The sequence below is a fragment of the Populus nigra genome, chromosome 8 (assembly GCF_951802175.1).
Source record: "Populus nigra chromosome 8, ddPopNigr1.1, whole genome shotgun sequence".
Classification (NCBI taxonomy): domain Eukaryota; kingdom Viridiplantae; phylum Streptophyta; class Magnoliopsida; order Malpighiales; family Salicaceae; genus Populus; species Populus nigra.
The window spans coordinates 12,966,332-12,993,138 of record NC_084859.1 but is presented as its reverse complement, the minus strand read 5'-3'; the positions used below and the strand labels follow the sequence as shown (position 1 = coordinate 12,993,138).

Here is a 26,807-nt window from a genome sequence, read left to right as displayed (position 1 = left end):
TCGTGGGTGTTTAAACCTCATGATGGATATAAAAACATAAAATTCTCATAAATAATCTAATTTTAACGTGGATATGTCTACCATCTTTGACCAAGACAGAGATGTGTATGTGATCTCTGTTTGTTCAAACCGTAGGTAGGCGTTGATAACATCTTCAAATTAACTCCTTTTATCCGAATTAAAAATAACCTTTGCAATAATGATAATGAAAATGCCACGAAACCACCTCATCAATTTCGTTGCATTTCTCCTTGACACTTTATTTAAATTTTATAGAAAAAGACTTTTCTTAATATACAAAAATCAGCCCTCAATAACAACTATTTTTATTTTTATATTAATCTGAGTTAATTTAAATTAACTTTTTTAAACTTGTAATATGAAACTTATTTTTTAATTAAATTTTAAAATTATAATAATAATTATCTTTATTATTGTATTGATCTGGATCAAATCAGGTTAACTCTCCTGATCATGAAACGATCTTATTTCATTTTAATTTTTAAGTTATATTTTAAAATTATAATAATAATTATTTTTAATTTTATACTGATCTGACTTAACTTAAATTAACCATCTCTGATCTGAGTCTTATTATATATTGATTAAGGAATTGAATTATTAAAATTATTAAAATTATTATTTTTAATATCCCTGCTGTTCATATTTTACAACAATGGCAGGACAAGAATACTAGATTTTGCTTTATTACATGTAAAGTACACCTTTGCACATGGAATCCATAAAAGGTGTCCATTGGGGGAGTGCGTGGTTTGTCTTTTAATAATTCATTCCTTGAAAGAATCTATCACTTGGCACCCAATTCTTTTTCCGAACCAAGTTTGGCACCGGATTCCATTACATTATCTGTTTTTTAAGTTTAATGGGGGTATTCGGATTAATTTGTATATATTTTGATTAATTTTACGGATTTTAAAGTTAATAATTATATAAATGTTTAATGATTATTATATAAATAATCATATTATTTAAATATAAAATTATAAAAAAATAATTTTTTTAATCTTAAATTTTTATTACTGGCCACACCTAGATGATTTAGAATATATGTTTCTTGGACGTGGATGCTGCCAAGCCTTTTTATGTTTTTTTTTTGTCTTTTTAATCTTTTGTTTAATGAAGTTGCTCAAAATTTGTTCATCCGTCGTTCTCTGTCTTTTTAGTCCTTGCCACTCTCTAACAATCACGTGCAGCTTCCCACTTTTTTTAAAAAAACAATTGTTGTCTGGTGGGATTATTTTAGATTCAGTTCTTGAGTTGAGATTTTTTTTATTTTTTTTTAATTCTGATTTTAAAAGTATTTAAAATAATAAAATCTGAAAAAAAATATATAACACAAGTCTGCAACAAGTTACAACCTGTTTGAGAATATAATTGTAGTTATTTTTTAAAATATTTTTATGTTGAAATATATCAATATGATATTTTTTTTATTTTTTAACAATTATTTTTTAAATTAGCATATCAAAACAATTTAAAATACACAAAAAATTAATTTTTAATAAAAAATAATTTAATTTTTTGGGAATACGGTTTGCACCGTGTTCCCAAGCAATACTTTAACCATTCCATTAGAAATTTTTTTTAAGATAAATCATGTGCATCAAATTAATTGATGAAATGATAATTTTTGTTGTGTATTTAATAATATAATTGAAAATATATTTTTAAAAAATAATATTTATATTAACAAATATCAAATTCATGTTTTTAAATTTTTTTAATCATTAATAAATCTATATCTAATAGACTTAAAAAATCCTAAAAAAAACCACATTCCTTAAGCTGAGTCAAAATGAAAATCTAATTATTTTAATCTCAACATAGAGAAAAAACCTAATCTCATGAGTACAACTATATTTTAGACTTTATTTTCCATGTAATTTTAGGTGTATAAAAGTTTTATAAAAACTCATTATATTTTTATTGATATTAATACTATGTAAGGAATAATATATAAAAATTATCTAAAAACTCAACATATTTTCATTAATATTAAATACATATATCATGTATATATTTTTTTAATATGTTTGTTAAAAATATTTTCCATTAATATTAATAATATATCAATAATATTTTTTCTATTTAATACTATCAAGTCAACACTATACTTTAATTTCTAATCTTCATAAAAAAAAATTCATATCTTATAAATAGATAATATTTCAATTATTGGATTTTCACATATATTTATGAAATTGATTTTGAGACGGATTTATATAATATAACTTCACTTATTTCTTAAAAAAAATAACGCTTCCTAGTTCCTAAAATTACAATTACTGACTCACTGCTCTATTTTAAAAAAAATTAAAAAAATTCCGCGAGAATGAAATGAAAAGAAAAATATATTTCAATCTTCTGTTTCACCACAAAGTAGGAACACACAGTGGCATAAGGAAAGAGACGCACCCAATCTCCAAAAGAAAACGCAGTTGAAAAGTAATTATGAATGTCTTCATTACCCAGTTTTGACAAATCTGATTTTTGAGTTTTACAGAGCTTCTCTTCCCAATTTCATCCGCGATGTCTTTTCTTCTTTCTTCATGGTATGTTTTTATATCCCCGCTTTCCATTCTCTCTCTTCTCTCTCCCTCTACCGCTCTCTTTACAACTTTCCTTCTTTTGTTTCTCATCAGTGTTTTTGTTTATTATTATCCACTTGAAAAGGTCGAGATTCTTTTTCTTTGTTATGTTTAGTTCTATGGATTTGATTGGGTATATTTCATGTTAGAAAACCCATTTTCTGTTTTCTTGAATGATGCTCATTTCGTTGCTCAATTTTGAAACTTTGTGCTTATGTTTTGCCATTATTTAGCTGCGTTGATGAGTCAGTTTCGTCTTGCTTTGATTACCTACTTGATAAATCATAGCGATCCCAACTTTTTTTTAATGAAGTTAGAACCTTATGTTAAGTGCAGAAACTGAGGAACACAGCAGCAAATAAGCAACAACCTTCTATTGCAATGGGAGAATACAGTGGTGTTGCACATGTGGACATTAATGAAGGACCTTCTTCACCTAAATTGGACAACTTTAAGAAAGTTTCAGTTTTGCACCTCATTTTTCTCATCTTCTATGAGGTTTCCGGTGGACCTTTTGGAGTGGAGGATAGTGTTCAGGCAGCTGGTCCGCTCCTTTCACTTCTTGGGTTCTTGGTATTCCCATTAATATGGAGTGTTCCCGAGGCATTGATTACAGCCGAGATGGGTACCATGTTTCCAGAAAATGGAGGTTATGTTGTTTGGGTTTCAACTGCTTTGGGTCCTTACTGGGGTTTCCAGCAAGGATGGATGAAGTGGCTGAGCGGGGTGATTGATAATGCTCTGTACCCAGTTCTTTTTCTTGACTATTTGAAGTCGGGAATCCCAGCTTTGGCTGGTGGTTTACCAAGAGTTGCAGCTGCTCTGGCTTTGACATTTCTCCTCACTTACATGAATTACAGGGGTTTAGCTATTGTGGGATGGGTTGCAGTTCTTCTGGGGATCTTTTCGATCCTTCCTTTTGTCGTTATGGGGCTAGTGGCGATTCCGAAGCTGGAGCCTTCAAGATGGTTTGTGATGAATTTGCATGATGTGGATTGGAATTTGTATTTGAACACTCTGTTTTGGAATTTAAATTATTGGGACTCAATAAGTACTCTTGCTGGAGAGGTGGATAACCCGAAGAAAAATCTACCTAAAGCTCTCTTTTATGCTTTGATCTTGGTTGTTCTTAGTTATTTCTTCCCCCTTTTGGTTGGCACTGGTGCTATCCCACTCAACCGTGATTTGTGGACTGATGGGTATTTCTCAGATATTGCTAAAATTCTTGGGGGTGTTTGGTTGAGATGGTGGATCCAAGGGGCTGCAGCAATGTCAAATATGGGAATGTTCGTGGCTGAAATGAGCAGCGACTCTTTCCAGCTTTTGGGGATGGCAGAGCGAGGAATGCTTCCAGAGTTCTTTGCCAAGCGGTCTCGGCATGGCACACCTTTGATTGGGATTTTATTTTCTGCATCTGGTGTTATTTTGTTATCATGGCTAAGCTTTCAGGAGATCATAGCTGCAGAGAATTTTTTATATTGCTTTGGAATGATATTGGAATTCATAGCATTTGTACTGTTAAGGATAAAATGTCCTGTTGCTTCACGGCCTTACAAGATTCCTGTGGGAACAGTCGGAGCCATTCTTATGTGTATTCCTCCAACCATACTGATTTGTGTTGTGCTAGCTCTTTCAACAGTCAAAGTGATGATTGTGAGTCTGTTTGCGGTGGCAATTGGCCTTGTGATGCAGCCCTGTCTCAAATATGCCGAGAAAAAGAGGTGGATGAAGTTTTCTGTCAGTGGTGAACTCCCAGACCTTCATGAAGGTAATCAGGAGAGAGTTGATCTCTTAGAAGACTAGTCAATAATATTTGACGCATGCCAGCACAAAACCGTCATGCTGCAGCTCAGAAAGATAGTCATGAAACAAGCAAGTGGTAGCTTGTGTCTATATATGCTTTGGCATTTTGAAATGCTTAGGAATACATGCCCCGATGCCTGTTTATCATCCTTGTTTTAAAGCATGGAAGATGAAAATGATGGTTGAAAAAGGCAAGAAGAAGCGAAGATGGGGAAGGAAATGGTGCAGATCATGTTTTTCAGTATGTTGTAAAACTGTCTTAGAAAATTAGCAATGGAGTTTGAATTTGTTTTACAGCATCTGTTTGATTTAGGACTTTTGATCATGTTTGAATGGTTCGGCAAACAGCATTAGACAAGCATTCTTGTTCAGGTTCTACATGTAAATTCTAAAGTGGCGCAGAGTCCCCTCTGTTTCTATGCAAGAATATCCAGATCCTTTTTAACTGTTGCACAAGTCCATCTCTTCCCCATAATAAGGCAATATAGGCATAAGGCCATGTTTTTACTACACGTGTTTCCAATTAAACTGGTGAGGGTTGATCTGAATTGCCTGGATGACAGGGAAAAACCCAATTTGGCTTTAATTTTTTTAAAATTTTGTACACTATTTTTTCTTTTTTAAAGAAGTAGGTGACACATTGCCTGGATGACAGAAACTTTTTTTAATTTTTTTTCATCCAAAAAATGTGTTTCATTTTTTTTTTAAATAACAAGAAATTCATGCCTACTTCTCTCATGAGTTGAACACTTAACTCGTGACTCGGACATTGAGCGAGACAATAACATAGGCCGATATCTTAACTATGTGAAATAAAGTGGTCCCTACCTGATGATGCATGCATTCCATATGATTTTGTTGAAATGTTTTGTGTTTGTTGGCATAGTTTAGTGATAAGATGGAGTTAGTCTGTATAAGAATATCCTGCACTGTCTGTTCCATTGGATCTATAAAATAATTCCATGCACTGTCTGTTCCACTGGCTTTAACTTTATTCCTGGGATATTATATATATGATGATGAAAAATATGGTGTTTGATTTTACTTTATTGTTTTATTTATCACTCCTTCGAAGAAAAAGCTTTGAATAAACTTTGCTGTTTATATTAATACTATGGATCAATAGAGAAATTAATACAAGCGCTATGGAGACGAGGAAATGTACTTTTTCACACCAAGGAACAGAAAGTACAGGAATGGAAGTAGACCCAATCAAGCCGCTGACGGTGGATACTGGAAAGCCACTGGAAAAGATATGACAGTCAAATACAGGGGCACTCCAGTTGGAAAGAGGAAGACACTGGAGTTCTATACTGGAAAGGGTCTACAGGGTGAAAAAACCGAAAGGAAAATGCATGAGTTTACAGTCAATGATCCAGCTCCTATTCATCAAGTCAGAAATACTAGAGATTACATGGGGGTACTTGGATATGCATTCCTCCATTTGTTGTTGACACAGTATATTGTTTAAATTTCTGTTAACTTGATTGACTACTCAAGTGTTTTCCTTTCCTTTTTGTTTGTTTTTGGTGCAGCTGGATGACTGGGTTTTATGCAAGATTTACAAGAAATCAAAGAAGCCTAAAGATGTCAGAAATCGACAAAGAGACGAGGAAAATTCAACACTAACTGCTATGGATAATGTTGATTACGTAAATAACCATGATGAGGATAGGACTGATCTGCCTGATATGGATTCTGGCTATGTTGGGGAGATGGACATTGTTGGTGCTGATGCTGTTTTCACCGATGACTATAGCCAACAACAGATTGCTTCAAGTGATTTCCCTGCTGATTTTAACCTCCATGCTGCTTCATATAGCCGCATGTTTTCCCAGTTTGGCCGAGACATGTGGAGATCCTGCCTCAGTATTTTCCAATTCTGACAACCTGTCAACCCTGGATGATCTTTTGAATCCTGCAAACTTTCATTGGAACATTGATGATCCATTTTTTTACCTCCATACTAGCCTGCCAATTAATATTTCAGGAAATCCTGTTCCTGCTCCCGGCAACCTCGCAAATCCTGCTTCTCCTTGCAACCTTCCCGCAGCTAATCATGTTCCTTCTTCGCGCTATCTTCCTTCGGCATATCTTGCTCCTCCTGGCCACCAAATCCTGCAACCAGTCAGTCAACTTCAGCAGCAGATGTTGTGCCAAAAAACAGCCTGCTCTAACGAATAGGCCCGGATTGAGAGTTTGATTCGAATAGAGTTCTAGAATGGTTGCCATCCGCCTTTTGATATAGCCAACGCTTGTATCATTAATTACTTAAAAAGAACTTAAAAGGTTTGTTGTTTCCACTGTAGCTCCCACACTGCACTGTTCACTATAACATTGCAATTTTTTTTTCATTTTGATCCTTTTAGAAATTTTTATTTTGGTATTAATCTCAAGATATTCATTTCAGTCACTGATTTTTTTTTTAATTTCTTATGTTCATGTAATTTAAAGCTTGATAATTCATGTAATTTGTAGCATATACCATTTAGGTATTTTAAGTTTCCATCTTACTGGAAGAAGTAGATTAAGGTTAGGAAAGAACTTTTTATTTGATTTAATTTTTTGATTTATTATTAATTTGAGAGTGTTTTGAAATTGAAAATTAGTTTCTTGAAATTCTTAGAGTGGTTGTATTTATCCAGACAAAAAAATAATGGTCACCTCATGTATATTTCAAATTAAGGATATTGGCACTAACTCCCAATCAATATGAACTCAAAGGAATAATTTATTCCTTTTTTTTTCTTTAATTTTTTAGGAAGAAAAAAAATAAAGAAGATGAAGAAGGAGGAGGAGGAGGTAAAAGAACTGTTCAATTAATTCTTATATGCTACAAGGACTAAGGAATTAGTCTTAATAAATACAGGGACTGGTGATTAGCTCAAACCCAATCGATGGCGTAAGAAAATAAAAGCTCCACCGATGCCCGAAAACAGATGCTTCAGCCCAGCTGAGAGCCCGACCCAACAAAAGCTAATCAACCAGTCAATATGTATTATGCACTATCTCACCATTTTCTGCTACAAGAATCAGAAAGAAAGAGACTCGGAGAATACGAATGGGTAGAAACAGAGGAAGAGGAGGAGGAGGAGACACGGAGCTTCACGCTGCGGCGAGGTCCGGTGACATGAAAGCGGTTGAGTCAATTGTCAGCTCAAACCCTTTGGCTGTTAACTCTAGAGATAAGCACTCTAGAACCCCGTATCCTCCTCCCTTTTCCTTGTTCGTTTTCTTAATCCTTTATTTAGTATTTTAATCATCATTTTTTTTCTAGTATTTCGGGCTTAACATGATCCAGTTGATAGCATATTCAAGAGTACGCTTACTTTGATTGGATACTTCTTGTACTTAATTGGTTGAATAAAACATGGGTTTCTTTCATACTCATATTTCTTTGTACTAGATAGGTGCGAAGTCAAAAAGATTTGTGGGTTTTCGTTGTGTTTTGCTATGGATAATTTAATGCTGATCTGTTGTGATGTTTTCAACTTCCATTTTCAATTTGTAAAGTGGTAGATTATCATCCAAACTTCTTTCAGTAAATTTCTCTGAACTAATTACTTATCGAGAAGCATAGGCCTTCTGAATAGACAAGGCAAGTTTTTTTTTTGGGTTTATTTGATGATGACTTGAAGGTAAAGTTCAGTACTCTGAGTTTTTCATGCCGTTTTAGAGACAGAGACAATCTTGCTTGAAATAGAGCTGATTCCCCATTACTGAGACAAGAGATGTGAGCCAGACAATCTTTTTTGTTGTCCAATTATCCTCGGAATTCAGAAAGGACTCGAAGAGTAAATGAAATTTTCTGTCTTTTGTATGTCCGTGTCTGGCTTCATTTCTATTTAGTTTGTTTGTTTTGCTGTCTATTAAAATGTCTAGGTAGCATGATGAATAAGTAGATACGAAGCATTTATAGACGAGAAAATACTGGAACGAAAGTAGATGGATTGACTGGAGTGAAGTCCAAGGTGTGCTCTCCATCCATCTGCAGGCTTGTTTGCCTTATCTTGCATAATTGAAATTTATAGTTCAAGGAAAGGTTTCTTGAAATTAACAATTCGAGCTTTTACTACAAATAAAGATGTTTGCTAATGTCCTATCTAATCGTGAACCATTTAAACTTGTGTCGTGAAATGAAATAAGAGAATAATCATGTCAGGCATTATCTGTGTAGTTTTATATGCTCTTCATTTTCTTCGTTTCTTTCATGAATATGCTGGCTCTGGTGTTTCATGCTAATTTCTAATCAGAACTCCAAAAGATACTGAAATTGCTGGGTTTTAGAATTTTTCTTCCTTGACACTGTACCCTCGTTTCATAGATTGCATTTAGCAGCATGGTCAGGGCAGGCAGAGGTGGTGAGTTATCTCTGTAAGCACAAGGCTGATGTTGGTGCTGCTGCCATGGATGACATGGGAGCAATTCACTTTGCCGCCCAAAAGGGCCATTCAGAAGTTGTCCGAACTCTGCTTTCATCTGGGGCCTCCATCAAAGCGTCCACCAGAAAGGGCCTTACTCCACTTCACTATGCTGTTCAAGGGTCCCATCTGGAGCTAGTCAAGTATTTGGTAAGGAAAGGAGCAAGCCTTAATGTCAGGACAAAAGCAGGAATGACTCCTCTTGATCTGGCAACCAATGAAGAAATCCACGTGTTTCTGGAAGAAAGCGAAAGGACACCTAAGAAAGGAACCTTGGACGGAAAAGACAAACCTGAAGCATCTGAACCAAAGACATCGTTGCAAGATATATCAGAGAATTCTGGTGGTGAAGCTAATGCTGGAGAGCATGAAGAACAGGAGAATAGAAATGTAAAGAGGAAGGGCGAAGAAGATGATGCTAAGGAAACTTCATCGGAACCGAAAAGAGCCAGAGTAGCACTTAATCATCTTCTGAGTGCAGATGACACTCAGGAAGAAAATCTGTAAGGATAGTATAGAAGATAGTGGGCTAACTAACCTCTTAATCAACACTCCGGCATCAATGTTGTCTTGACTCTTGAGAGTATATCTTTGGTATGGCTTTTTGAGAGTTATCTTTTAATATTTTAATATTTTATTGATAAAAAATTAGATTTCATGATTTATTGTAGTTTGTTTTTTTAAAAGTTATTTAAGTTTTATGAGTTATATATTTTTTTAATTTTATGTTTTAACATTTTATTTATTGAGAATTAAACTTCATGATTTGTTTTGATTTATTATATATGAGGTTATGTAGATCTCATGACTCAAGTCATAAATTTGACGGGGTAATTTAAGTTGACTCGAGTAGATTTTTAAATTGATTTTTTTTTTAATTTTACCTTTTAATATTAGGTTAATTGAGAATCATGCATCATAATTTATTTTGATTTGTTTTTCATGAAGTCATCTCAATCTCATGACTCAGATCGCAAGTTTGGTTGGTAATCCCGAGTTGACTAAGATCGTTTTTTAGTTTGCTTTTTATAAGGTTATTTCGATCTTATAATTCAGATCACGAGTTTAGTGTATTAACCAGAGCTGATTCTGGTTGTTTTTTATATTCTTTTTTAATTAATTTTTTTTTTAAATTAATCATTCAATATTAGATTGATTAAGAATTTGATTTTATAATTTAATTTAATTTAATTTTTATATGATTATCCTAATTTAATGATTTGAGTCACAAGTTTAATAGTTTAATTCGAGTTGATTCAAATTATTTTTTTGATTTTTTTAATTTAAATTAATAAATAACTAAGTTTTATCATTTATTTTGATTTGTATATTAGCTACTTGAATATTTTTAATGTTAAAAAAAATTGATATCATTTATCTAGTAACTTACTAAAGTATAATCATACTCTTATCTCTATAGGTTACTATTGTAATATTTAGGGTGTTTAAAATCTAACTTTCATCTATACAAAGCATTAATTCTTTCTAGGGTTAAGCAAATAATCAATTTTGAATCCGTGAGAATTTGTTTTTCACTAATGTTAATTCAAATTAGAAAAGATAATATGAAAAAGAAGCCTGCTTATTATTTTAACTAACATTAACAGAAAATCTAAAACATTGTGAATGTTTACTGTGTTTTTTTTTCTTTTTTACCCTTCTTTTCACACACATAAAAGGAGCTTGCAATTAAGGGTATTATTGTCTTTTCAAAAAGATAAATTTGTCATTTTGAAATTTATAGAGGCAAAGAGGTTTTTTGCATTTTTTTTAACTGTAAGATTACTAAAATAACTTTTATGAAAAATAAAAATGAATTTTTATGATAAATTTAGGATATTTGAAGATTTTAAAGAGATAAGAAAAGGATTTTAGTTGAAGAGAATAATTATATGTTTCTAAGCATTTTTCGCTCTTTCAAACAATAATTATCAAGCGTTTAAGAAGCAGGGGATTTTTAATAATTTCTTAAAATAATTGAAGAAAAAGAAAAAAAAAAAGAGAGAAAGCAAAGCATGAAACGACAGCATTTAAAACATCAACTCGAGAAAAAAGAAAAAACAAATGCACAGGGAAAAATACAGACAGAGGTCTCTCCAGTATCTACCCTTTGCTTAACTATCCCTGCAATCCCTCCCTCACCCTCTCAGTCTCACCCAAAACTTGAGCCATGGATTTGCTCTCACTCTCTTCCTCCACAGCAACCCCGCTCTTTTCCTCTCTAAAACCCACTCTCTCTCCCCACCACAACCTAAAACCACCCACTTCACCTTTCCCCTTCCTTTTCAAACCCCTAACACCATCTTCTCCAAAACTTTCACCTCTCAAAACCTCCCTTAAATCCTCCCTAACCTTAACCCCAATTCCCCAACTGGCCTCCCCTCAAACACCGGCCACCTCCATGAGAGGGGCCGAGACGGACGCTATGGGCCTCTTGTTGAGGGAAAGGATTGTGTTTCTAGGGAACAATATAGATGATTTCGTGGCTGATGCTATTATTAGTCAGCTGTTGCTTCTTGATGCCCAGGATCCTACTAAAGATATCCGTCTCTTCGTTAACTGTCCTGGTGGTTCTCTTAGGTAATCCTAAACAATATCCATTTTTCATTTTCTTATTTTGAGCTCAAAGTTTGAATCTTTTTTACTGCTCTTTTTTATTTTATAGGAAAGATGGATAGTTAGATTTTTTATCTTGTTTACTAAAGCAGTGTGTGGTTGGTTCAAGTGATTGAATTGAAGTGGGATTAGTGAAACGCATGGGGTTTTAATCCTATTCCAGGGGAAAAAAATGGTATTGAAATTCTTTGGAATGGTTATTTGTTGTAGAATGCATCCAAGTGAGTCTAGTTTATATAATTAAACAGTCATTAGTTATGATTCGAGGCTTCACATTTGCAAGAGAACTGATTATAGATTGATGGTTAGTTTCATCTTGATATTGCGGGAACGGAAAAATAAACAACATATAAAAGTGAACAAGAGCCATAAATTTGAGAAGTGTGTTTTTAGATGATAGATCCACTTGGGTGATCTAGGGCAATGAAAATCTATTTCCTTTTTTACCATTTTGTTTTTTTTATTCACTTGCTGATCAGCTTTTAATGATATTATACACAGTGCTTCAATGGCTATCTATGACGTGGTGCAGCTTGTGAGGGCTGATGTTTCCACAATTGCCCTTGGCATTTCAGCTTCAACAGCTTCTATAATTCTTGGAGGTGGAACGAAAGGCAAACGTTTTGCAATGCCCAACACACGGATAATGATTCATCAACCTCTTGGAGGAGCTAGTGGGCAAGCAATAGATGTGGAAATTCAAGCACGAGAAATTATGCATAACAAGAATAATATAATTAGAATTGTTTCAGGTTTCACTAGTCGCACGGTTGAGCAAGTGCAAAAAGATATGGATAGAGATCGTTACATGTCTCCTATTGAAGCAGTTGAATATGGAATAATTGATGGAGTTATTGACAGAGATAGCATCATTCCTTTGGCTCCAGTGCCAGAAAGAGTGACACCGACCCTGAATTATGAGGACATGCGTAAAGATCCAATGAAATTCTTGAATCCTGATGTCCCTGATGATGAGATATACTAGCCCAGAGCATCCTTTACAGGTATCTTACTCTTAATGTGTTCCTTGCAATGTTCATGAAGCTTTAAGAATTACATGTCCTAAATTGGGGGTTGTCTGCATTTTGCCAAACTGGGTTTCTCTGAGAACAGATGTAGGAAATGGTTACATGTGTGTCTTTGTAAAATGTTTTCTTTTAGATAAAATAATTCCTTCTTAAAATGTAAATGGCTGGTTTGACATGGGTTCTCAGTATATTTCCAAGAAATAAAATAGATTTTTAGAATGCAATACCTAATTCATTCTAGTTATGAATTGGAGAGGAAACAGCTCAGTGAAAGCCAGGAATGGATCAAAAGAATCAGGTTTTGCTAAAAGGAAACCAGGCAGTTTCCTTCCATATTGTGTTGTGTAACCTTCATTATAGACTTGCCCAGATATTTTGCAGGCTAAACCATATTTTACTTGAGAAAGAATGTGGAATCATTGTTATAAAAAACAAACAAATTCTTTTGTGCTGCAACATTGAGCGCCTTCGTTTCCTTCACTCTTGAATGAGAATTAAAGGAATCATAGTGTCTTGCAGAATTTGTAGCTAGTCTGATAAAATCAGCTAATTATAATACAAATGGTAAGAACCAAATTGCTATAATGATCTAAACCCATGGATTTGATTAAGTAGGCACTTGAAAATTGACTGCTTACGAAGTTCACCAGTGCAGTTACAATTTTGATCTCCAATAAGTCCACTCAACTCAATTAAATCTCAATCCCAAACTAGTTGGGGCTGACTAAGTGGTTACTTCTTCTTCTTCTTCTTCTTCTTTTTTTCAATTTCTTTTATGCTTGCCATTCTCTTTAGGGCATTTTGGATATTGTTATGAAAAGGATGCTTGTTGTTTTATGTTGTCAAGCCCAGCTAGTTTGTCATTCTGCTTGGAAAGTACAATGCCAGGGCTTGGCACCTGGCAGTAAGGGATGGGTTCTAGATTCTAAACACCTTTGGTTATTTAGTAATCCCATTGCTTAGACTGGACATTGTTATTTTTAACTACTTTAATATTAGTTACAGTGCAGTGGGAAGAGTTAACAGATTTTTCTGTGTTTTTATATTTCTTCGTGCTGGATGATAAGATTGATGCAAGAGGGCAAACTTGCACCATCACTGAAACATGAGATGGTTTATGGTCCCTCCCTTTGTTTCTTAGTGGAAAAAAGAGAGAGTAAATAATGACAAACAAAAAGAATACTAAAAGCTCGAGTTACTTCCTTGCCTATTGCTGACTGGCTGTAGTCATTTTGAATTGTTTAAGGCCTCCTTGTCGTTGAAATACTTGTGTATAATAATGTAAAGCTTGACAACATTTTCAATCCTCTTCGTCGCTCATAAAAACTATAGGATAAAAGCTTAGTGCTATGATGTAGTTTTTTATGTAGGTGTGCATGATGATCAATGAAACTTCTAAATATGAATCAGATTTTTTCCTTTTGAAATTCTCTTAGCCAGGTATACATCACGGTTTGGAGTTGACGGATTGTCCATGCGTTTGAATGGTCACCTGCGGGAGTTGAAACAGTTTTTCTTGCTTTGCTGACCAGCCTGGACCACATCAAATTCAGTGGATTGATACTACAACCTTAAACTGTTTCCATATCTTGTTTGTTACTTTAATAAATTCTCCATTAAAAGAGAATTATTTGATCATCATCGTCATTTTGTACCTCGCTTATGAATACTATTGCAACTGATTGAGCTTTAAAATGTTGGCACTGATTTGATATGATTCAGTCAGTGAAAGGGCGAGTGACTCAAATCTTATTACTCAAAAAGTGAAAAGCGTACCATCATTCCACTGTTATTGTGATCGTTCATTTAGTGCCAGTTGCATGTATAAAGGGTAGTGTATCTTTTGGGGTTGAATACAGGATTCTGATGGCACTTTATGCCGATGCAAGCTTTATGCTGGGATCCTCCACAGCAACTCCCAAGAGTTTGAGGTTCCAAACCCATCCCCTATCCCAATTGAGAAAAGAAAAGTGATTTTCACAGTAGTCCTAGTGAGCTTTGCTTCTGCCGGTGAGAACAATCTGATCTAATTTGGTGGGGTGGACGGAACGGTATTCTAATTCGATGAACTGAGCAGATGAATGCATCATCGCTGAGCATTGCTGCCCTCCTTGCCTTTAGTCTCTTTGCATTTCTTTGCTCGACATTCCACCATAGGGGAAAACAGCAAAGTGACTGAGAGAAGACTCGAATAAGTCACATTATGTTTTTATTCTTGAAACGTTAAAAGCACGTCTAACACGTCCTTTTGACACAACAAGGCTTCTTCCGTTCTGGAAAGAATCATTGTATTCTTTACCTGTTTCCTTTTTCCATGGATTCTATACATTTCTTTCCTTGCCCGCTCTCTTTCCTTCAGCCAAGGGTGGGGAAAAAAAATGCTTTATTGCTTGAGCAATATTAAATTGCCAAATTTAACAACATTTCTATCCACACTAAAAGTAGAACAAAGAGTAATAATCAACAAAACATGGCCCCAGAACCAGTCATTCCTCCTAGAAATGATCTAGCAGAAATTACAAGGTCAACGAGGGATCTTCCACCGGCTCACTACACATTTAAGATCGAAAACTTCTCCCTACTTGCAAATGCAAAGATAGACAACGTCGAATCAGGTGACTTTGAAGCTGGCAGCTACAAATGGTATGTGGGCTTCAGTTCCATGCATGGTTGGCCTCAAATGGTGTCTTTATCTTCCTCTGAATTTACCATGTTTCCTTTCTTTCCATGATTAAGATTTTTGAACTGCAGGAGATTACGTCTCTATCCTAACGGAAAAAAGAAAAGCAATGGGGACGGACACATATCTCTATATTTGGCATTTTCCGATTCAAATGCACAACCTTTTGGCTGGGAGGTCAACGTGAACTTCAGATTGTTTGTTTATGACCAAATCCAAGACAAATACTTGACTATCCAATGTAAGCTAGCACACAACTTGATCAAATGGTCCTCTGAGACAGGGCTTAACCATTGTTTTTATTCAATTATTCTTGCACACATTAAGGACTCGAAATGTTTGCTGATCAGATGCTAAAGGAAGGGTAAGACGCTTTCATGGAATGAAAACAGAATTGGGTTTTGACCAATTAATCCCTCTGACTATTTTCAATGACGAGTCAAAGGGATATCAAATTGATGATCGTTGCATATTTGGAGCTGAGATTTTTGTTATTAAACCTACTGGCAAAGGTGAATGCTTGACCTTGGTTAAGCAACCTGTCAGCGACACTTTTACCTGGAAAATTCAGAACTTTTCAGCACTGGATCAAGAATCTTACAAGTCCCAAGTTTTTTCTTTTGGAGGGCACAAATGGTACGTAAGATTAAATGAAATGCTATATTTATTGGTATGTGTGTATTAATTTGTTTTCAACGTAGGGCTTTGCTGGTTTATCCGAAAGGGAATTCATCAGAGAAAGGAAAAAGCTTGTCTATCTACTTAAAAATGGAGGATTTTGAAACTCTTCAATGTGGACGAACAACGTATGCTGAATACATGCTGCGTGTGAGAGACCAGCTTTTCGGAAAACATATCGAAAAAAATGGTCAATTCACAACTTCTGCTTAGATTGTTAGAAAAGAAAAGAAAAATTGTTCTGTCAAGTTTTATTTTTACTGATAAATTGTTCAATCGATGTGCTGCAGCCTATTCCCATTTTTCTTATTCAATCAAGGACTGGGGTCACCTAAACTTTATGTCTCTCGATGACGTCAACGACCTTCCAAAGGGATTTCTAGTTAATGATACTTTGGCTGTTGAGGTACAAATTCATGTGATAACGGTGGTCAAGGAATTCTCCTGAAGTTGCTCGTACGATCATGTGTGCCAATACTTCTTAATTTGATATTCAGAAACTATTGTAAGTCAAGAATTCGGTGGCAAAAAGGCTGCCTTGTCTTTGAATTGGGAGTATTGATTGTCCATATTCTTTAAGCTGTTCTAATTCTTAATGTTGTTCCCTGCATATTACTCAGGGTGTGTTTATTTTGCTTATGTTTTTGTATTTGCTTTGAGGTACAACCTTCTATAGCAAAAAACACAGGAGCAAAAACAGTAAATTTATATTTTTATCATTGCATCTTTTGCTTTTAGTGTTGGATCCCAACACTAAAAGTAAACGCTGTAGTCAAAACAAATTTGAACTAATTCAAAGATAATTTGAAAGATTGATAAAAACATGGGTTAATTTATAAAAAAACTTTAAAATGAAATTTTTTTAAGTAATGAGATAACGACATATTAAATGATTTTGATCACCTCGTGACCTCAATTACTGACTCAACTGAGTTTAATAGCTCTGCAAAATACTACAGATTTGTTATTCACAAGGACCTGAAACCTGTTTTGATGAACCTGAAATTTGGTTGGGGTACAAAAAAGACGCTGCTAAATTAAGCTTCATCATGTCTGGCAGTATTTTGTATAAAATCACAATACCTGCATGCTTACTCGATTGGCCGAGTATCTTACTAGCAGGAATTTACATCCTGGCACCATCTAATTATGCCTTTATGGCACCTTTTTTTTTTTGTTTTGTTTTTGGAAGTTTAGACCTGTCAACAGTAAAATATATATAGGAAATATAATTAATAGCTAGCTTTGTAAGAAGTGATGCTTTGCAATGTTGAGTTGTCTACTTATCTCCAACTTCTATGTCCTGATACCTGGAAATGATAAAGGAGGCGTATTAGCTCATTAGGAAGCTAACGTGACAGGTATTTTAATCTTGAGGACAAGGTAAATCTAAGAAAGAATTCTTGCTTTCCTCTTGTGACTGTTCATTAAAGGAGTTGAATATTCCAAGCTTCTTATTTTGTGGACACTTGCACGCATTTCAAGATTTTGTCACTGTGTGTACAGAGTTTTCCAAGAGCTCTCACGAAATCTTTTGAATAATTATTAACAACCAAATTGCACATGATTTATCCCCGGATGCTGATTAAATTCTTTTTTGGCCTTCCGCCCCCTCTTGATCTGGGATATTTCCTGGCTTGATTGCCAGTCATGATGCTGATTCTTCAACGATGGAGCTTCAAGTACAAGGGAGAATTCTGCCTGAAACATTAGAACACTGGCCTGCCAACCTGCACATTGTACCAAATGCCTGAGATATTGAGATTCATGCATTAAAAAAACAGAACAAACACATTACTAGCTAATTATTAACAGGATTACTTGCAGTTTAGGTTACAAATGTCACTCTAAACCATGCACTGTTCAGTATGTCATAACCTAGCAGTCCGGAGTCTCAACTTAAAAACAATAGATTGCCGGCTTCTCGAACCCAGAGTTATTGACTCAATTCATTCATTTCTATAGTCACTCTGTCGGTAGATCCTCATATTCTGTCGAATTATTCTGGTTTATGGGTTTGGTAGCTGCTAAACATTGCATCATCAAAATTTAACAAAACACGAAAGATGCTTAACTGTCCTGAAGCAGTTGTTGCTGGCAGTGGTTCGCACAGATTATCATTGGCCTGTGGTTTGCTTTCTATACATTCTATTTCTAATCAACGGCTATGATCTTGATTCTGACTGATTTGATCAACGAGTCTTCGTTTAGTAATAATCGCCCGGTCAAAGATGCAAAAGATGCCATTTCTTTTGGGGGAGTATTAAGTATTTGCTAATGAATTTTTTAGATTACCTATTTAGCATTATTAACTAATGAATTAGTACAAGACTAATGTTCGCTTAGGTAATTGCTTGCGTGTGCCGCCTTGTTTCCGTCCTAGGCAAGTGCCTTAAACATCCTGAAAATATTAATCTAAGTAAAAGAATCTAATGTCAATTCAAGTAATTCTCGTTTAGTTTAACTGTTAGAGAATTACATGAAAGATATTAACCACGAATTCTTGATTATGGCACTATTGAGCACATAAAATTTAAATTAGATGAAGATTTGTTGTTTTTCATTATCAATCTTTTATCTTTAAGGTTTTATAATTTGTGTAAACAGAATAATTGTAATCATTCTTGGAGAATTTTAGCACCACCACCTTAATTAGCTACAATCCTAAATAAGTTCCACGAAACATATAAAATATAACTCAAAATCTATCTTTAATATAACATAACCTAAGCTTTAGAGTGGAAAAAAAAAACAGCGAAAAAATAGAATATGAACTTAAGGAAAACAATCTTGAAAAAATTGAGGTGAAGAAAAGTTTAAAAATATGTGTTAAACACTCTTCATTTGGCCTTCTTTTTTATATCGGATATCGGAATCAAAATTGATATAGAATTAATTCTGGTAATTAATTCATGTCATTTATCAACCTTAATTGTTTGCTATAAAAAAAATTAACTTGATTATTTTTCGCTTGAAAATATGAATTTTTGTTTTTTTTTAATTGTTCATGTTAAAAAAACTATATAGACTGTTTATTCATAAGTTAGACAAATAACAAATGGGTTAGTAAATAATAATTCTTTATAAACTTAAAAAATATTTTATAGTAAATTCAAACCCAAACTTCAGCCTTAGACCTCAGTCCAGCGGAGCAAGTTTAGCTTAAAACCCCGTTTAATTTAAAATTTCTTTTTTTATAAAACTATGGTGTCTTAACATCTATATTTTAACTTTTTAACTTCTCACTATGAAAGCTTCAAAAAAAACTTGTAATTTTTCAAAGTAGGATTGAGGGTTCTTCAATTTACAAAATATGACAATTAAGGATTATTTGAAATTAAATTTTCATGTACTGAGGGTTGTGATAATTTTTTTAATCCATATGTACGAGATGGTCATTATAAAAAACAAAACTAAAACATACGGGAAGAGTATCATGCATATACCTTGATTTATTATAGATTGTAATAGTGAATTTACAATTTTGCCCTTTAAAAAAATCATGAAAAACTATCTTCAAAGGGTATAATGGTCTTTTTACTTGGTTCATTTATCATTTTAGTATTGTTTCAGGGCATCTTGATCTTTTCATAAGTTTTTTTATAGTAAAATCACTTTATTACCCTTAAAAGTGTTAAAAACAACTAACTTTGGTCTGGGGGCTTTTTTGATATTTCATATTTTTTACTATAATGTAATGACTTTTTTACACTTGGAATTAAATTTTCAAAAGCTTGATTGCAGGGGCTCATTTGTCATTTCACAATGGTTTTTACACCATAATTTTTTGGTTCTAGAGGCAATGTGGTATTTTTATAAGAAAATAAATTAAAAAGTTGTTAATGCTTTAGTTGCACGTGTTAGTTGCTCTACTGTCTTCAAGCAGCGCGTGCAACTAATTCCGGTGGTCAAAACCATTATTTTGTTGTGTCATTTAATTCGTCTCGGTCTTCTATCTCTTTCTATGTAACGTGTGTAGCCAACAGACAGACCTTCGGTGCAGCACCGACAAACTTTTCTTCCTTTTCTTCCTTATTTTCTCTTTCCTCCTAAGAATATATTTCCCTCCAAATTTGTAGATTAGACCTTCAAGTGTGTTTTCTTTTTATTTTGTCTCTCTTTTTTTTACTCCTATTTGTTTTATTTTAATTAATTTCTAAAAATTATTTTTTTTCAATTTCATCCTCCTTCAATTTTTTAGTTTGTCAAATTTTTATTACTATTTGTTTTTTTGCTTATGGTAAGTTTTTTATTATAATAATTTTTTTCCAATTGCATCCTTCTATGTTAAATTAGTTGAGAATTGATCATCTTAATTGAACTTGGTATGCTATTTCATGGGTTGTGAATTGAATTATTAACCCAAGTTTAAAAGATTTGTTTGGACCAATTACTATGGATTAAAATAGTAAATTTATCATTTCGTCCTTTAAAAACTTTCACACTTCACTCTCCTTTAATTATTATGGATTAGCCATATATAAATTGATTGAGGTTACTACTATCTATTTATATTTCTTTTGCATGGTTTAATTACCAGAATACCTTTATAAGCTAACTCATGTTTTTATCAGTCATCCGATTTGCTCTTAGACCTATGAAATCAATCGATTCATATTGAATCAACTTTGATATGGTTTAATTGAAAACTCGAGTTAGATAAAAAATCGAGTTGATAAATTTTAAGATCTACATACTTCTCCGAATGTAATGGCATGGCAAAAAAAAAATCACATATTTTTAATATTTTTTTATATTTTAAAAAAATTACCCGGACTATAACGGATCGCATGCCAATAAACTAGAAGGACCTAAAGAAAGATACACAATGGCATACCAAAGGCATTCCCAAGCATGAAAGCGCCTTCTCAACTGCAACAATATTTTAGAGAATCACCTAACAAAAACAAAGGGCAAGTGCACAAGGTCCTTTTCATTGCTTCCATCAGGCCATTTCTTTGTCTGTGCTAAACATCTACTTCTTTGGTGTCTAAATCACTGAAAAGGTACTTCTTCTGATAGTTAAATTCATTTCACACTGCCTCTTTGTGTACTTTTACAGCAAGTGATGTTAGCTATATTCTACTGTATGATTGACATATGGAGGATTGATTTAGCAGCTGATTGAGTTGCTTAAACATCAGATTTCGAGACCCTTTTCGATCAAATCCCCACTACAATATTCAAAATGAAATAAATTATGAGATTAACGAAAAGGGGAAATTTTATGTCCTATTTATTACCACTGGTTTCCTGCCTTTCTCAATGGTGGATACTTAATTACTTCCAAAAACATCTGGCCCTGCATACTGGTGAAGAGGAAGACGAATACTTATAATGCGAACACGTAAACTAATTAATGTTCACGTCTGAACTCGGGGAAAATGCCTAAATGGGTTCAATTCAACGGCACGCTTGTAAAAAAAAATTTCTGTTCTTTTGGTTTGAATTTCGATTTCTTATAGTTATTATTTTATTGCTTATTAAATTATATGATTTTTATTTTATTTTGGTGTTATTATTGTGTAAGATGCCAACCTGGGGACAAATATAATAGTCAAACCGAAAAACGAACAAGAGTTCCTGTAGGTTGATGGGCGATGAAACATTGTCTCTTTGGTGCAATATCAAAAGCAAAAGCTAGATAGTCTTGGTGCAATATCTTGCAAGAATGTGTTCCCTGTATTTTTCAAAATTATTGTAGATTTTATTTTTATTTTATTTCTTATTATTGGACATAGGTTGTATTTGTTCATCTTCTCTTGACTAGATTTTCAACTCCCAACCGGTGGCCTGGTAGGTTATAGGGATCCAAAGCCCAGTTTCTGGCCTCCAAGATTTCTGATCATTGCTAGGATTCATTTGTTCTTTCTGTCATAAATATTGCCTGTCCTTTTTGACGAGGAAGGAGGTTTGGCACATCTACTTGCTTACGGTAAAAGGTAATATGATCAATGATAGAAATAAGGGAAGCTTGACAGACAACTCGGTTATAAAGCCAGAAAGTAGTCAGCAGCACAACTTCAGTTTTTATCAGAGGGGTGAAGGGGAGAAAGGTGTGATGGAGACGGAAGGAAGAGGGTTTACAGACCTGTATAGGAATTCAAGTGAAGAGTTGTTTCTCAAATCTTTGATGGAGACCTCAATTGGGATGCCAGTACCCACCATGGAGATGTTGGGGTTCAAGAATCTCTCTCAGAACTTTCGTACCGACAGTGAGGAGCTATTCAAAAGCTGGCTTACAAATGGAGAGGCGAGCAAAAAAAATTTAATCTTGATTTCAGCATCCAAGTCTCAAGCTCATCATTTGCTTTTCTGCCTTTGCAGGATTGACTGACATCTATACATGCCATGAGTTTTCTCTTTTTTTCTCTTGTTTCCAAAATCAAAACACAATCACAAGTAGTTGGCTGCCTTTTACTACATCTTCCTTGACAGAAAAATAAGATTAGGCTGACAAAACATCACAATTTGTGTAGTGAAATGAACTTGGTAATGATCTAATTCATTTGTCAATTAGTTGGTCAACTTTGATTATTGCCAGGCTTTCGATTCATGGATTGTCATTAAGTGATTGATAATCTGAAGAAGTGGCCATAGGAGTTATCAAACCAAAACACATTAACTCCTCATCTGCTAGATTTGAACTTGTCTGTTTAAAATAAAGCATCTGCCTTGCGGTTTTATTCAGAAAGACCAGAATTTTTCACCAAGTTAAAAGCTATATTCCATAGCAAAACCTTACTCATGCGGGGTTTGCAGTTCAGGAAATCACTCCTTTTTTTATTTCTTTTTCCCATAGGATGGGTTGGGTTTCTTTCTGACTGATGGACTTTTCTGTTTTCAGAATGGCTATAACTCAACAAGCATAGCACATCGAACCCGACAAGCATCGAGAAGGTGAGTAGATCGAAGTAGTATATGTCGACAGAGAAAAATGAAACTGTGCCATTCTCCAAATTCAGATTGCCCTCGTTTTTTAGATTTTCTTGAAGGACTTTTCTGCATTAGTTTTTTTTTTTTTTTTTTGGGTAAAATCTTAATGGTGCAAGTGCATGACTCATGCCTCTAGAGTTAAATGTAGCTACATTTCTGTGCTAGCATGATACAAGTTTTTTTGTTTTAGAGGAAACTATTACCAATTCATCCTTCACAGACTTGGGAATCATCCACTAGGTTCCAGCTGATTGAAATGCATGGCCCAAAATTCCCCTGCACAAGAAAAAATATCGTTCAATATGCAAGCTCTTCTAGGAGTCTGAAATTCAGTCCCGATGTCCTTGGCTTGTATGGGAAAATTCATTTTCGGAGGGAATTAGCTATCCCATGTTTGAACATTAAGAAATCTGACTAACAGAAATATGAGCTCCCTTGTAGCTAAATATGCTTAGCAAATCCTTCCCAGTTGTTTGGCATTTGATAGAGGACACCTATTTTGCCACCACTTCTTTGGGGAATTTCCCTCTCTGTCATCCTTGCAGTTCCTCAAATACTCCTCGGTAGCATGTGTAACTGCTCTTTAAGTAATATGGTCATCGCTTCTCCATACCTTGCATTTAATTCGTCGCTCCTTCAGTGTTTAAAAAACTTCTAAACTCAGAATTCTGTCTATAATGATTCAATAACTGCAAAAAATGACTAGTTATTTAATGGAAGTTTTCTTATTCCGATGACATGTATAACACATAAGTTACTCCAATGATAAACTCAGGATATCAAGTGAACTGGTCAATTTGACCAGCCAACAACATGGGAGCGCACCTCAGAAGAAAAGGAGCAATGATGTCTTATTCACGCAAAATAATCCAACAGCTGATGATATCTCCAATGATCTCAATGAACAGTCAATCAGGTAGCTTCTGCACCCTTCTTCCATAATGATCTTATTTGTACAACGTTACAAGATTTCCAGATTCGATCATCTATGCGCATGTCATATGATCCTAAAAAGTTAGTAATGTGCCGCCAAGAGAATAGTGATTCTGATTTATCATTTTGTTGTTACTGCTTTTAGCAGGAACGCTGTTGAAAGGACCGTGCAGGCTAGTAATTTATATCTGGCTAAGGTCTGTAATAATTTTTTAAAATCTTCAGAAACTTCTGCTCGATTAAACCTCTACAATTCTGACAGTCTCTAATCTCTTACTCAGGCGTGGTTTCACAGTTCTCAACCCATGACAAGAAGTCGATCCTCTGAACTGAGGTATTAGCATTATTGCGCGCGCATGCATAAGAATGATAACAATCACTTCCTTTTAAAGTTTTTTGTTAGTGATACTTAGTATAATTCTGGCTCCAAATTCTTCATCTAGCTGATTACCTTACATCTGGCAGAAGTCCGTGGAATGCATTCTTTAAGGCATAGAAATGCATTTACTCCAACAGTACAAACAACAGTTGTTTCCTTGGCTTCATTATCCAACTTGTCTTGCAGGAGAAGGTATGCTGCTATGCAATATACTCAGACAAATATAGGTATGGAAGTTATGCAGAATGCTTCAGGGCATGGTGTCAACAATTTGAATCAACAGTTTGGAAATCCAAATGGTTTCAGTGACCCTCCCGTGCATGACACGGCCAATCAGTTGGGCACGTTCATGTCTCCAACCAATTCATCCTCGTCTACTTTTAACACCCCACCAATGAGCAGCATAGATAAAGTTTCTTCTGTTGTTAACATGCTAAAGGGTACACTGGAACGCAAGAAGCTAGGTAACCAGATTGAGAAGGAAATAGTTGAAGATAGTTCTAACGCCTTTTATCATGCTCAAGTTATAAACTCTACTTTTGATCAACGAAAAGGGAACGGCATTCATAAGATTCCTCCTGGAAGTTTTCAAGAAATATCACCTGGTCAAGTCAAGGACCCTGAGTTCTTGCAGACAGTTCAAGGACCCATGGATCTTGACTTTGAAGGGTTTGTAAATACCATAAATCCGGTTCATCTGAGCACGGTTTCTCGGGAACCTTCTCAAAGTGGATCTTCTGCCGCTACACCAGTAGTTTCATCTGCTTTTGATGCATGTGATGGCCCCAGCAACTCAAGTCAAACTCTAAGCATTTGTGAAACCTCAAGGAAACAAATTGGAAATGGTAGGAGTTCAGAAAATGGCTCTAGAGCCAAAGGTGTGCGGTTTAAAAAATGGCCTCTTTTTTTCTATCTTGAAACTTGATTGATTTAGTTTCTAAGTTGTTCCTGCATCTTATATTTCAAATGCAGATTTTAGAGACCGAATAATTGACAATTTGAAGGATGATCGGAAGGTACTTTACATTCTTCAATGCAGAACAAAAGTATTCTGATTAAATATTTATTGCTTTACCTACTTCCTTTTTTCTATGGTAGAGGGGAGGTCTCGTCCGATATGGATCGGTGACATCAACAGGTTCAGGTAATCAGTTCATCCTTAGAACTTCACCAGCATGACATTTGGCTTTCCTACACTGGGCTTCACTAAAAGGAGAAGGAGTCAGCTCTATTGGTTTTGATCTGTTCAAAATAATAAGGAAATAAGTTCTTGAATTGAAAAACATAACGCTTTAATAATTCTTGCCATCATATATAAATCTGCAACTGCCACTTTTGCTATTGTTATTCTCTTCATCAGGTATACTTGTTGTGATTTAAGCAAACCCTAAAAACTATGCAGATGCTTTACTGCATTATTGTGTCGTTATGCGATCATATCACTCTATCTGATCATCCAAATTTATGCAGTGGACAAGGGGGACCCAACTAAGAAGCGGAGAGTGGAACGCTCACGAAAGTAAGTTGAACTTTAATCTCTCAGCTTTATTAACTCTGTTATTAAAACTTTCATTTCATTTTGCATGGCCTACCTGCTTCAGGAACAGATTGATCTCTCAGGATTAACATTATTTCTTGTTTAATATAAAGATACAAGCAATACAACTGACTGAGAAAATCAAAACCAAATGGCTAATCATCCTTTCCATGAAGTATGTAGCATAAGGATATATGGACGATCCAAACTGCATGCACCATAATTAGACCTCATGAGCGATATGAGGATGCTAGAAGCACGCAATTAGTGTTACAAAAGATGCAATATCTACAAGTGTTGGAGGATTGTTATTGCCTAGTAGCTTTGATTTACGTTGAATTCTTTGGTGATGTAGAATGGCAGAGGCAAAGGAAAGGAATATGACACCAGCAATTCCATCTGACATGCAGTCAGTCCTTAAGCGGTGTGAAAATCTTGAGAAGGAAGTACGATCACTCAAGTTGAACTTGTCTTTCATGAATAGGTAGTGATCACTAGATTACTTCCAATTGGGCTGTCAATAAGTGCATAGAGACTTGTTCTGTTCTGTTTATTTTGCTGGACGTTTGGCTTCCAAGTTGTAGGTTTTCTATGCATTATGATCTAGAACTGCTTTGTTCTTAATCAATTGTTTTCAAATACTCTTTCAGGAAGGATTCTGAACAGACTAAGCAGATAGAAGAGCTTCAGAAACAGAACGAAGATTTAACTGATGAAAAAGAACGCCTCTTAGAAGAAATTGAGAGGATTCTAGCAGAAACAGGAAAGATGTAAAAGTTACTTTCCCTTTTGGCTCTTACACATCTCATACAGGTGTACCTTGTAAGCACCAAGTCTTTTGCAGAAGCAGCAGTAATTCTGAAAGACCCAATTTAGTAATCTAAAGACAATCCTATCCAAGTCCTTAGTAAGCAGAACACTCAAAGAAGTTACGCCTATTCTAGATTTTCCAGTTTAGGTGTTGTGACTTGTTTGCTGATCATATGTCCATGAATGTACCAAGTGCATGGTAAAATTGGTAAATGCAGCTATGTCTGACAAACTGTGAACGCAATATCAATTTTAAAATTTTGGAAGCAATGGACCAGCAGGGTGTAAAAAACAAGCTTCGTGGCTTTTATCCAGAGAGATGGCTGTAATCTGTGTCAAATAGTCACGAGCTTCTGAAGTGCGTGGAAAATTTAAAC

At 34.7% G+C, this 26,807-nt stretch overlaps 6 protein-coding genes across 10 annotated transcripts; all 6 read left to right on the top strand.

The window, feature by feature from the left end:
* Window positions 1-2,371: 2,371 nt before the first annotated feature.
* On the top strand, window positions 2,372-4,868 carry LOC133701568 (probable polyamine transporter At1g31830). Its single transcript, XM_062125518.1, has 2 exons — window positions 2,372-2,573; window positions 2,946-4,868. Exons 1-2 carry the CDS (start codon window positions 2,571-2,573, stop codon window positions 4,410-4,412), a joined length of 1,470 nt encoding a protein of 489 aa, XP_061981502.1. The 5' UTR covers window positions 2,372-2,570; the 3' UTR covers window positions 4,413-4,868.
* A 91-nt stretch (window positions 4,869-4,959) lies between these two features.
* On the top strand, window positions 4,960-8,675 carry LOC133701573 (NAC domain-containing protein 2-like). Its single transcript, XM_062125525.1, has 2 exons — window positions 4,960-5,832; window positions 5,948-8,675. The coding sequence occupies exons 1-2, from the start codon at window positions 5,572-5,574 to the stop codon at window positions 6,296-6,298; spliced, it is 612 nt and encodes a 203-aa protein (XP_061981509.1). The 5' UTR covers window positions 4,960-5,571; the 3' UTR covers window positions 6,299-8,675.
* On the top strand, window positions 7,325-9,455 carry LOC133701572 (uncharacterized). Its single transcript, XM_062125523.1, has 2 exons — window positions 7,325-7,616; window positions 8,737-9,455. Exons 1-2 carry the CDS (start codon window positions 7,474-7,476, stop codon window positions 9,338-9,340), a joined length of 747 nt encoding a protein of 248 aa, XP_061981507.1. The 5' UTR covers window positions 7,325-7,473; the 3' UTR covers window positions 9,341-9,455.
* Window positions 9,456-10,877: 1,422 nt separating this feature from the next.
* LOC133701571 (ATP-dependent Clp protease proteolytic subunit 4, chloroplastic) lies at window positions 10,878-14,269 on the top strand. Of its 3 annotated transcripts, none has more exons than XM_062125521.1 (3): window positions 10,878-11,413; window positions 11,951-12,453; window positions 13,918-14,269. In XM_062125521.1, the coding sequence occupies exons 1-2, from the start codon at window positions 11,004-11,006 to the stop codon at window positions 12,432-12,434; spliced, it is 894 nt and encodes a 297-aa protein (XP_061981505.1). In that variant the 5' UTR covers window positions 10,878-11,003; the 3' UTR covers window positions 12,435-12,453; window positions 13,918-14,269. The 3 variants fall into 3 exon arrangements, with proteins under 3 accessions (XP_061981505.1, XP_061981504.1, XP_061981506.1); XM_062125520.1 differs by having other exon boundaries at window positions 13,914-14,269; XM_062125522.1 differs by having other exon boundaries at window positions 13,888-14,269.
* Window positions 14,270-14,786: 517 nt separating this feature from the next.
* LOC133701569 (MATH domain and coiled-coil domain-containing protein At2g05420-like) lies at window positions 14,787-16,445 on the top strand. The gene is made up of 5 exons (XM_062125519.1): window positions 14,787-15,120; window positions 15,229-15,398; window positions 15,508-15,793; window positions 15,859-16,025; window positions 16,126-16,445. Exons 1-5 carry the CDS (start codon window positions 14,948-14,950, stop codon window positions 16,281-16,283), a joined length of 954 nt encoding a protein of 317 aa, XP_061981503.1. The 5' UTR covers window positions 14,787-14,947; the 3' UTR covers window positions 16,284-16,445.
* Window positions 16,446-21,249: 4,804 nt separating this feature from the next.
* LOC133700689 (protein CYCLOPS-like) lies at window positions 21,250-26,744 on the top strand. Of its 3 annotated transcripts, none has more exons than XM_062124307.1 (11): window positions 21,250-22,088; window positions 22,683-22,735; window positions 23,547-23,687; window positions 23,853-23,901; window positions 23,986-24,038; window positions 24,270-24,961; window positions 25,056-25,099; window positions 25,182-25,227; window positions 25,554-25,602; window positions 25,976-26,104; window positions 26,271-26,744. In XM_062124307.1, exons 1-11 carry the CDS (start codon window positions 21,783-21,785, stop codon window positions 26,392-26,394), a joined length of 1,686 nt encoding a protein of 561 aa, XP_061980291.1. In that variant the 5' UTR covers window positions 21,250-21,782; the 3' UTR covers window positions 26,395-26,744. The 3 variants fall into 3 exon arrangements, with proteins under 3 accessions (XP_061980291.1, XP_061980292.1, XP_061980290.1); XM_062124308.1 differs by having other exon boundaries at window positions 21,253-22,088; window positions 23,850-23,901; window positions 24,270-24,928; XM_062124306.1 differs by having other exon boundaries at window positions 21,253-22,088; window positions 23,850-23,901.
* Window positions 26,745-26,807: the final 63 nt, after the last annotated feature.